At 37.9% G+C, this 12,116-nt stretch overlaps 1 protein-coding gene across 2 annotated transcripts; it reads left to right on the forward strand.

Annotated features, from left to right (window-relative positions):
* Nucleotides 1-1,336: 1,336 nt before the first annotated feature.
* On the forward strand, nucleotides 1,337-8,653 carry slc5a1 (solute carrier family 5 member 1). 2 transcript variants are annotated; one of them, XM_044175204.1, is made up of 15 exons: nucleotides 1,337-1,578; nucleotides 1,937-2,008; nucleotides 2,330-2,434; nucleotides 2,659-2,718; nucleotides 3,019-3,123; nucleotides 3,240-3,345; nucleotides 3,780-3,860; nucleotides 4,015-4,208; nucleotides 4,814-4,949; nucleotides 5,470-5,577; nucleotides 5,682-5,832; nucleotides 5,939-6,107; nucleotides 6,808-7,023; nucleotides 7,153-7,258; nucleotides 7,360-8,653. In XM_044175204.1, exons 1-15 carry the CDS (start codon nucleotides 1,441-1,443, stop codon nucleotides 7,572-7,574), a joined length of 1,962 nt encoding a protein of 653 aa, XP_044031139.1. In that variant the 5' UTR covers nucleotides 1,337-1,440; the 3' UTR covers nucleotides 7,575-8,653. The 2 variants fall into 2 exon arrangements, with proteins under 2 accessions (XP_044031139.1, XP_044031137.1); XM_044175202.1 differs by having other exon boundaries at nucleotides 1,338-1,578; nucleotides 4,000-4,208.
* Nucleotides 8,654-12,116: the final 3,463 nt, after the last annotated feature.

Genomic DNA, 12,116 nt, shown 5'->3' on the forward strand with positions numbered 1-12,116 from the left:
ATCCCTCTGTAGTGGAGCTGAAGTATAAAGTAGAAATACTCAAGTAAACTGTACTTAAATATGGTGCTTGAGTAAATATACTCAGTTACTTTCCACTATTGGGAACAAAACATATTTTTAAACCAGGTGAATACTAAACCCTTAAATATCTGTACCTCATTTGTATGAGCTCATAGTCACCTGAATCCTTTTACATTCACTATCCTGTAGCGACACATAGTGGCTGCTCATAGTACTTTCTTTATATGTGTACAGTAATGTCTTTTTGTTTGTTTGTTTTACAGGAACCATACATACCTTCCTTTGGAGGGAGTATAACATGACATCAACTGTAGCAACTGTTGACCATCTATTTTTCAGTCTCTGTTGTGTCTAACATTGGCCTTTTGACTAATGATTAACACGCATATAAACACTCATGTCTTTAAGGATAAAAAGAAACGTGGACTGGTGTTCACATGTGTGGGTGGGGTGAAGTCGAGGTTAAGTGCTTTTTATTTTTACTGTAAATGGGAAAATATTTCCTTGTTGGTAGACCTATTTAGAGATCAAAAGTGAAGGGCTCACTTTGATATTTTACAAGATTAATAATAATATATACAGTTAGTCATTTGTGCCTCTTCTTGGATTATTTGTGTGTGAACATAAATGGCCAAAAATGTCCTCTGACACTCAAAATATCAGTGAGATGTGTTAAGCAGCTGTACTTACTGGATAGTCGTGTTTTACATATTAACAGAGGTGTCAAAGTCAATATGAGGGGACAGTGAGAGGGCAAATGAGGACTATGTAACAGAGCTTTTATGGGTTAAGATACAGTAACCTAGTCTTATTCCTATCCAAGGGCAGTTGTGTTTCCAAAATAGTATTTGAAAAATACCTTAAATTTTGCACTATTTGATATAACTTTTTTAAAATTAGAGTAAACTGCTTTAGTTATGGAAAGTGTTATATCTGTCACCGTATATGTGTGAAATTAATTGATTGAATTTAATTGAACTGAATTGAGTTGAATTTAGCTCCAGTGGAGATTGGGTTTATCTGTTATCTGTTATCTGTTATCCTTTCTTTTAAAAGGAACACCTGGTTTTTTACTTGTGGTATTTCCGTGTGGGTTGATCATTAACAACATTATTTGCTAAAAGGTTTCACATTTCAACACATTAATTTTCACATCCACAGTCTTGTATCAGCAAGGTTTATTTGCGCATCCAGATACACTTTCAACCAAACACAATATCTGGTCATTTATAAGATAAACACTCTCTCTCTGTTTTTCTCCCCTCCCACCCTCCCATATTTCCCACACTCATTCACACACACACACAAACGCACACACACACACTGACACCAAAGGTAAATAAGTGTCTGTGCAGGTGCTTCAGTCAAAGAGAAGCAACTCCAGCAACCCTCCTGCTCTGTGGTCACCCTCTCAGCAAAATGTCTCGTGATTATTTTCGATTTTCCTCAATAAGGAGCAGTGCAAGAAACAGCACAGCCACCGTCGCTCTTAACAACGCAGCAGATATCTCCGTTATTGTGATTTACTTTTTGGTTGTCTTGGCTGTTGGAGTATGGGTGAGTTGTTCAGTCTTTCAGTTGTCCATTCCTTAAATCCTTCTTCCCTGTTCCTCACCAATTTTATAGTTGTGAGAGTTGTAATTTTTGTTTTTACTTTAATCTAAGAACTTTAAAAAAATTGTCTACATTGAGCCATGAAAAAAAAATGTAATAAAGATTTATATGTTGGAGATGTGAATATAATAATTAATGTTTTATAGCATCTTTACAGCAGCACTTTGGAGTGCATTTTAAATTTGTACATAAAATGAAATGTAATCATTAACAAATATGCTGTGACTGTTGAAAAGTGTGTGAGATGTTTGCACAAATGTGTTTATGGATTTTCTAAAAATGTGCCCTTCTCCTGTTGCAGGCTATGGTCCGCACCAACCGAGCCACTGTCGGTGGCTACTTCCTTGCAGGGAGGAGTATGGTGTGGTGGCCGGTGGGTATCTTATTGCTCAGAATAACACTTTCACACTTATTGAAATTAAGCTCTGTCTTAATTTTCCAGTCTTACAGTAATAAGGGGCAAGTGGCGGAGACATTTTTATTGTTGATTAAAACCATTAGGTTTTATTAGAGTACTTAGATGTGTAAATCATCTAGTACTTAGATATAATACTGACTACGTGACATACCATAAAAGCATAGTCAGATGGAATCTGTTCAATGCCTTTGTTATCAAATGCATTCCAAAAACGTTAAGAGAGTTTTAGAAATGATGCATGAATATTATTTATAAATATAACTATGCACTCCACAGATTGGAGCATCACTCTTTGCCAGCAACATTGGCAGTGGCCACTTTGTAGGAATCGCTGGGACCGCTGCAGCTGCAGGAATAGCCATTGGTGGATTTGAATGGAATGTGAGTAATCGTGTCTGCAAATTATACCATTATCACTTCTTACACAAATGTATTTCTAACCTGTGACACAGATATGATCAGTTATCTCTGTCGGGGGAGCTGATAAGTCTGTAGATTATGGATGGAAGCAAACAGAAGTCAAGTTTATCTTTAAAGGAACATTTTGAGTAAATGGTGGCGTTGATTATTTATTGTTTGTGTCTTTGTGTTTTTGTGTGTTTCAGGCTCTTATAGTGGTTGTCATTCTGGGATGGCTCTTTGTGCCCATCTACATTAAAGCTGGGGTAAACAGAACACACAGGCCACATATTAGACATATAAAACACCTTACTCTGCATACATATACATATTCTTTTCACCTATCCAAATATGCATTCATAAGCAATGTGAACTTATACCTTAATTTACAGTTTCTGTTCTATATATATATATTTAATGACAGAATGATAGGGTATTTGTTGCAATGCATGATTTACTTTTCCAGCAAAAATAGGAGTGGGAGGTCATAAAAAAGCAACATTTAGCGGAGGAAAGTAAGTAAAGCAAACACAAATAAAGATCTTATTTATTATGGATGTGTTTAGGTGGTCACAATGCCAGAGTACCTGAAGAAGAGGTTTGGAGGACAGCGTATTCGCATCTATCTCTCTGTGCTGTCCCTCTTCCTGTATGTTTTCACCAAGATCTCAGTAAGTCACTGTGACACCACATCTTAACCCTCAGTAGTGATGTCCTCTATTTCAACATTGTACCAGTATGGTACATTATTGATTGATATGTGTTTTCTATTCTCCTCTCCACTCAGGCAGACATGTTCTCGGGCGCCATTTTTATCAACCAGGCTCTTGGGCTGAATATCTACCTTGCTGTTGTCATGCTACTATTGATCACTGCACTGTACACTGTCACAGGTCTGTCCCCTTATGATGCAACCACCTCCTTTTCCACTGAACTCACAGATCACTCATAAACTAAAGCCAGAAGTCTTATCTACTTTACTGGATGAATGGCACCACGACTGGGGGTAAAGTCTTCTCAAGGCCATATGTAGACATGTAGACATACACACACACACACACTCTCTCTCTCTTCCATTGCTTTTTTTGTAATAATGCATCCACACCTGAACTTTAGTTTTACAGGATGAGCAGTGAAAGAGCACTTACATAAATAAACCCTGAATACCTAATTTGGCGTGATGAATTGGATCTTTTACGAAGTTAATTTGATTTTATTCTCTCCAATAAGTTCAGTTGTGTGCGTTAGTAAAGTAATGAACACAATAAAGTGTGTTCATTTTGAATGAAAAATGTATAGATTGATAACATCACATATTGTATCCCAGGTGGATTGGCTGCAGTGATCTACACAGACACCTTACAGACCATCATCATGATTGTTGGATCTTTCATCCTTATGGGCTTTGGTAATATGGTATTTTCTTTTTTTATCCTCATACTCATTTGCTCGTTTCGTCTATTAGTTATTGCGACAAGACTAATCCTGTTTGTGATGTCAAATTGTTGGAGTAAATATGACTGTGTAAGGTAATCTAACATCCTCAGGTTTCCATGAGGTAGGAAGTTATGAAAACTTCCAGGAGCTCTACATGGAGGCCATCCCTTCTATCACGGCTAACATTAGTGCGACCTGCTACGAGCCTCGGCCAGACTCCTTCCATATTTTTAGGAATGCAATCACAGGAGACCTGCCGTGGCCTGGCCTTGTGTTTGGACTCACCATTCAGGCCACCTGGTACTGGTGCACTGATCAGGTCAGTCAAGCAAATGGCACTGTTGGACATGACCACTGTAATTGTGACTTTACTTGTACTGACTCAAAAGCAGCTATTAGAAAACACTAGCAACAATCCATAGTCATAAACACACACACAGACTCATTCAATTGATTCCCACACATTTGTACACACATTTATGCACCTTTATCTTGCCTGCTTTTGCCAGACTTACTCAAGCGGCCTAAAGTGGCCTGCTGTAAGAGGACAGACATGCTTTTAGTTAGACCTTAATGCACTCCTAGAGACTGAGATAAGATTAACAGGCAGACTAATGCTGGATCTCAGGGAAGAATGAGATGCTAAGTCAAATGTTGACATCCAACACACACATAAACACATTATAGTCAGCCAACTTTTTCCCTGTTCAGTTAACAGAGGAGAATACTTATCAGCAAGCATATCCAATTGGCTTCTTTGGCTTAAGTGTTGCATTTACTCTGCAAATATTTTGAGGTGAACCTGAAATAGAGAGAATAGAGTAATATAGTCCACTATAACCATTTTTCCATCAATTTACCCATCTCGTTTACAGATTGTATCGTGGCACTACTGATCTTTTCCCAACTATTGTTTTTCTGTAGGTGATTGTCCAGCGCTGCCTCTCAGCTAAGAATTTATCTCACGTTAAGGCAGGCTGTATCTTATGTGGCTACCTGAAGCTGCTGCCCATGTTTCTCATGGTTTTCCCCGGGATGATCAGCAGGATCCTCTATGCTGGTGAGTGTATTGTTGTTTGTGTAGGCTGGCCTTTTAGTTGTTCCCTGGGTGAGGACTACTGGGAGGCGTCTTTTAGTGTTTATGGTCCTCGCATCTGGAACAGCCTGCCAGAGGACCTGAGGGCATCACACTCTCTAAACACCTTTAAAAGAAATCTTAAAACATACCTTTTTAGCTTAGCTTTCCCTTGATTAATTTTATTTTAATCTACCCTCTTCTGCTGTGCCACACTGGTCTCTATGTTCTACCATAAATGTATTATTTCCTTATATTGCCACTTATTTTCACTGTACTGTTGTATTTACATTGTATTGTTATATTTCATTGTATTTCATTGTATTGTTAAGCACCTTGTATCGCAATTTTGCATGAAGGTAACTATATAAATAAAGCTTGATTTGATTTGAAGCATGCTCACTGGCTGAAAGTACTATTGTGGCTCATGCACATCTTACCATAGACATAATGGTGGATTTAAATGTTTCTTAACATCCTGCTGATCTTATTCATTTTATTCTAGATGTGGTGGCATGTGTGGACCCAGTTGAATGTGAAAAATACTGTGGGGCTAGTGTGGGCTGCACCAACATCGCTTATCCCAAACTGGTGGTGGATCTCATGCCTGATGGTGGGTGACTAAAGACCTTTGTCTTATGTGCTGAGAATGCAAACAGCAGCCTTTTTCTTCAAGTTAACTTTCCCCATTGTAATCTGTTATTCTATCTATTTCAGGTCTGCGCGGTCTTATGCTGTCGGTGATGCTGGCCTCTCTGATGAGCTCACTTACCTCCATCTTCAACAGTGCCAGTACTCTCTTCACAATGGACATCTACACTAAGATTCGCCGCTCGGCCAATGAGAGGGAACTCATGATTGCCGGCAGGTAAAACACATTTGGGGTACAGTTTGATATGATTTCTATTGATGAGAATTTATATAGCCTATGCCTCACTACCACTATCTCCATATGTGTGTTTGACTGTGTATAGAGTGTTTATCTTGGCCCTGATTGGTTTGAGCATAGCATGGATCCCTGTGGTGCAGTCAGCCCATAGTGGTCAGCTCTTTGACTACATCCAGTCCATCACCAGCTACCTAACTCCACCTATTGCAGCTGTCTTTATGCTTGCCATCTTCTGCAAACGTGTCAATGAGTCAGTGAGTTTCCACTTCATTTTTCTCTTTATGTACACATTTAAGTGCATTCCTTAAATCGGCCGTTTCCATATAAACAAGTCAAAGAGTCTACAGCCATGCTAGCGGCTCTGTGAGGCTGTACTTAAGTACAGCGGTGCTTTAAGCTTAGTGCTAACATCAGAAGGCTAACAGTATCACAATGACAATGCTCACATGCTGATGTTAAGCAGGTGTTAGCATGCTAACATTTGCTAATTAGCACAAAACACAAAGTACAGCTGAGGCTGATGGGAACCAAAGTATTGGACAAATTGAAATTTTAATCTGATGATGGCCCTAGTTGAAAAGCCTGGGGATCTCAAAACTGATTACAATTAATCCTGAGGGGGAAATGAATGCGTGTACCAAATTTTATGGCAATCCATCCAATAGTTGAGATATTTCACTCACAGCTCAGCTGTACTTTGTGTTTAGTGCTAATTTGCAAATGTTAGCATGTCAACACGCCTAAACTAAGATGATGAACATAGTAAACATTACACTGTTACACATATTAGCATTGTCATTGTGGGCATGTTGCCATGCTAGCGTCAGCATTTAGCTCAAAGCACCACTCTACCTACTAAGACTAAGAGCCTACCGCTAGCATGGCTATAGACTTAGTCTTGCTATGGTCTAAACTGACAGTTTTTCCTTCTTCTTTTCCTATTTCTTTCCTCAGGGTGCATTTTATGGCCTCACAATTGGCCTGTGTATTGGCCTGTCCAGGATGATTGCTGAGTTTTCTTATGGGACTAGCAGCTGTGTTAACCCCAGTAACTGTCCCACCATCATATGTGGAGTCCACTACCTCTACTTCTCCATCATCCTGTTTGTTGTGTCCTGTATCATCATCCTGGTAGTCTCTCTCATGACCAAACCCATCAACGAAAAGCATGTACGTGACTGCTGTGAGATAGGGCTGGATAAATCATTAATGTCCCAAACATGACCACTCACTGGAAGACACTGCAATAACCAACTTTATAAATAATTACTTTCAACCCACGTGTTGTCGTTTGTCTAGTTGTATCGGCTGTGCTGGAGCCTCAGGAACTGTACGGAGGAAAGGGTGGACCTTGAACAGGATGATTGGGTTGATAACAAAGACTCCAACGACATGGACAAAGAAGGTCATCAGCAGACATACAGTATAAACATAATATAGATGCATTCACACATGTATACACACCCAAGCAGATTTTCTTCATCGCCTTTGTCTCTTCCACCACAGAACCTGAGGAGGAGCCAGGCTTGTGCAAGAAGGCAGTGATGTGCTTCTGCGGCCTGGAGCAGCAAAAAGCCCCCAAGTTGAGTGCAGAGGAGCAGGCGGAGCTGCAGAAGAAGCTCACAGACACCACAGAGGTGCCTCTATGGAGGAACGTTGTCAACGGCAACGCCATCATCCTCCTGTGTGTGGCTGTTTTCTGTCATGGTTTTTTCGCATAAAGAATCTCGAACACCCAATTGCTCACGGATACTGTAATTTATATTTAAGTGCCAGGATTTTTTATGAATGTAATTTATGACCACATGAATTGTTCAGGAGCCCGCAACCCTCTTTCTATATTGTATCATTCTGTTTGTATGTCATGTATGGCTACTGAACTCCTCCAGGACATAAACTATATTTTGTAAAGTACCTGCCCGTCTAAAACTCTAAACATAGTTCAACACTGTACACAGGTCAGGTGTAAAAAAATTTGAAGGTATATAATCCATTTCTGTTTTTGTTGTTTTGCAGCTAAAGTAAACCATACTGTAATATATGAACACATATTACACTTAAAACACGTTAATGTTGTATAATAATAAGATTGTCCTGACCCCCTACACAGTTGTAGGTCTTCCAGTGTTAACTATGAGTTTTCGTCCTTGTCTTTACTGTTGCCTTTGTGATTGTAAGCAATCACAAAGGTCAAAGATTAAAATAATCAGACTGCTTTATTTTATTTGATCATAATGACTATGGTACTTATTCTCACTCAACTCAAATAAATGTCTCTTTATTGTCTCATTGACTTTCTAGTTTACATATAAGTGACGAGAAAGTGAATTGACCCAGGTTAATTTTTATGTGTATTAATTCAGTGCGCTGCCTTAAATCATAAAAAAAGAGAGATCACGTGATAAACAAAATGCCAGAAACGTACTCGTAGTACATAACAGATGTGGGTTTCTGGTTACTGGTAATTAATGTATTTGCTACCTCATTCTACCTAAGCCTTGTTTTTCTCATTATGTGTGCTCAAAGTCCATGAGTGCTGTCACTTCTTAAATCTATACACCTTACTGTTTGTTGTTTTAGGTGTAAATGAATAAAAACATCTCAGGGAAGAAGGGGTGTGAATTACACAGGGCACTGTCTGGCTCCCTTTGCTTCCCTCTGGTGGTTCAATGTTGTTCCAGCTGGAAATGTAACTGGTTTGCTGTTTATTTTATCACACATTAAATTTCTGGTCAAATCTGCTCATACTGAGGTAAATTATATATTTTATGTACTTGGTAAATAAATTCTTAAAGACAAACACACATGATCTGTTTTTAATTTACCTTAAGACTTATGACACATTCATTTTCTCGCTCTTATCACTAACTGTGGTTAATGTACACTTGGCAGTAATGTAGGCCTTGAATAGGTGCGCCACTGTTGAATGATTTATGACTTTTGCCTTGGACTTGCATGTTTTGTTCTCTGCAGTTTTATCTCTTTTATCACTGCCTAATTATCCATCAGCTGTATATTGTTTGAATCATACGTCTGGCAGTGATTCTGCTGGCCCACATGGTGACTAACAAATCACAGTAAAAGGTCAACATGGAGGCTTGTCTCACTCTCAACAGTCAGACGAGACATTTTTGTGTTAGTGCTAGAACCCAAACGCCATCTGTCAGCCACTTTTACCCACTGTGATGAGTAACGAAGAGACAAGACATGTTTTGAAATCTTTGAAAATTGCAAACAGAGTCGATTGTGATAGATAGCCTAGTGCAACAGTTAGTCATTGTTTGAAGAAGAGCCTAAATAAGTAAGTATAAGTATTAAGTATTGATGAAGAAATGTATTTATTTATTATTATATATATATATATATATATTATTTATTTATTTATTTATTATTATTATTTTTACATCTTTTTCTTATGTACTGTAATTTTCTTTCTAGGCTTTGTTAATCCAGGCTGCTGTCTAAGCAGAGTCTGTCTCTAAAAATGCACCTGTATTACATTAAATGAACTTTGCAAGACTGTCACTGAGTGTAACTCCTCCACCTCATGTATTGACCCTGTACCTCGATAGAACTGTATAGCATTTCAAGTCACGTCCTAAAGATTATAAATGCATCTCTTCAAACAGGCATCTTCCCAGATGCCTTCAAAACAGCTGTTGTGAAACCCTTACTAAAGAAACGCAACCCAGACGATAACAAACTGACCAGCTTCAGACCGATAACCAACCTCCAACCCCCATTCAATGGTAAGACACTTGAAAAGGTAGTTTCAGTGCAAATAAACTCCTTTCTTAAAGAAAACAATATCCTGGAGGAATTTCAATCAGGCTTTAGAACATATCACAGCAGTGAAACTGCTAATCAGCGACCTCAGACTAAATTCTGATGAAAATAAGTTCTCAATTCTTGTCCTCTTAGACCTAAGTGCAGCAATTGATACGACTGACCGTGAAATCTTAATCAATTGTCTTGACAAGTTGGCTGGTCTTTCTGACTGTGTGCTAAATGGGTTCAAAACATAAATCAAAGGGAGGAAGTTTTATGTCAGTCTTGGAGATCATGTGTCTGAGAAACATCTGTTTCGGGGTTGCACAAGGGAGGTGTCTTGGTCCATTACTATTCTCACTGTACATGCTGCCACTTGGTGACATCATTATAGACCACAATGTATGCTTCCATAGTTATACAGATGACACGCAACTATACATCTCTGCTGAACCAAATGATGCTGCAGCTATAAACTCCATTACCTGTCTTTTGGCAATAAATAAATGGATGAGTTAAACAGGGACAAATCCTACTAGTCTGCCCTAAAACAAAAAGAGAAATGCTGTTTAATAATCTGGGAAATTGATTCCCTGGATTAAATTTGAGGTTACAAATCTTGGTGTTTTCTTAGATTCAGATCTAAGCTTCAAATCCCACATTAACAAAGTGACAAAAACATAATTTTTCCACCTTAGAAAGATAGCTAAAGCAACCATTTATAAATCAAAAACATGCTAAAACTGATTCATGCCTTTATTTCAAGCCGACTCGATTACTGTAACGCGCTTTTTACTGGGCATGTGGTCTCTGGAATTATAACTCAACAAATAAAAGAGTCAGCACACAACAAGCACTTAGTTCAAATGGCTAGCTGCAACACATTACTATCAACTTAATGATAGTAGCATTTATGCGCTAGTGTATTAATTAACATAAAGATATTAGCATACACACACTAGTATTAGCAATTAGCATTAGCTTCAACATTGTGGCATTATAATTATTTATGTAGTGGTAATGACAAATGAATGATCAACAGCGGAACCTTCTTTTTTTTTGAGTAGAATAAAGGGAACTACAAAACAAAATCCCATTATACAACCCTGTGTTGTAAAATTATCAATAAATCTTTCTTGTATCTAACCCAAATCAACAAAACGTCGTAACTGGGTACAGGCTAAGCCACAATAATGGTAGATTTAACTAATTACCCATTTTAACTTACTTACATTTGGGCTCAGACATGACAGTCCAGATCAGATAGAAAAAACTACCACAGAGAGAGCACATGTAAAGGACCCCCAGAAGGCCCCCTTAGTCATTTTACTCACTGCCTGAGCAAATTACCAGACTACACTTTAGGCAATGATACCACCTACTGGTGAAAGATGAGGAATTCAGAACACACATAGCTAACTCTCTTGTTCACTACTTGCCTCCAAGAACACTGTGATCATCTGTTGCTGGTTTATTGGAGGTTCCCAGAAACAGCCAAAAGAAAATCAGGGATGTAACCTTTGTCAGTTATGGTCCAAAGCTAAGGAACACACTACCTGTAGATATTAGGGAAGCCAACTCGCTAAATATTTTAAGAAAGCTAAAAACGTATCTCTTCACTTTAGCCTTTAACTAGCTATGACTTTCCTGATACAGGCATGAAACTCTTTTTGCAATTTGCTTCGCACTTATGCACTGCTGCACTGCTGCACTTATTTTCAAATGTTATATTTTACTTGATTTTATGCATTCTGTGTACTAAACTTTTTTATTAAACTTTATTTTTACTATTATTATCAAGTGGGTTTTACTATCTTATTTTGCATTAATTATGGCAATCTATCCCTGTTTTTAATCTCATCCTGTGTCTATTGTCATGTAAAGATGCATTCTATGTATTCTATTCTTATCTGTATCTTATTTTTACTATTTCTATCAAGTGGGGTTTTTTTCATCTTATTTTACATTACTTATGTTATTCTATCCCTGTTTTTATGTTCATTCTATATATTTTTTTATGTGAAGCACCTGGTGCATGTGATGTCTTTGTTGTAAAGCACCTTGAGCTGCATTTCTTGTATGAAAGGTACTATACAAATAAAGTTTACTGTTATTATTAGTACTTGACCCAGTCTGAGAAAGACGTTGAGCTGTCTCATTCACAGTAGCAATTTGAGACGATCGTTTTCAACATGTAACATCTTACAAAATATGGCATCCAAAGCATTTCTGTAAAAGAGTAAAATACAACAAAGAACTATAAAGAAGCACAAGTGTCTTAGCAGAATGTCCTTTTAAAACATGAAGTAAGGCTAAAAGACAAATAACACTACAGTATGAACCCCTGATTACTTAAGCACATTTATATATTTTTCTTATAGTTCTCCTGTCCTGCCCTAAGCCCTACAATTATATAAGATGGACGTGAATGCAAAATCAATGTAAAGGTTTTGTTAGCCTAAACATCCCTCACAGTGTTATATGTATATATCCAA

Source organism: Siniperca chuatsi, linkage group LG18 (assembly GCF_020085105.1).
Source record: "Siniperca chuatsi isolate FFG_IHB_CAS linkage group LG18, ASM2008510v1, whole genome shotgun sequence".
Taxonomy (NCBI): domain Eukaryota; kingdom Metazoa; phylum Chordata; class Actinopteri; order Centrarchiformes; family Sinipercidae; genus Siniperca; species Siniperca chuatsi.

Coding starts and splice junctions, on each gene's coding strand:
- slc5a1 (XM_044175202.1), top strand. CDS start 1,441: ATGTCTCGTGATTATTTTCGATTTTCCTCAATAAGGAGCAGTGCAAGA. Junction 2,719..3,018: donor CCATCTACATTAAAGCTGGG/GTAAACAGAACA, acceptor GGATGTGTTTAG/GTGGTCACAATGCCAGAGTA. Junction 3,861..3,999: donor TTTCATCCTTATGGGCTTTG/GTAATATGGTAT, acceptor TAACATCCTCAG/GTTTCCATGAGGTAGGAAGT.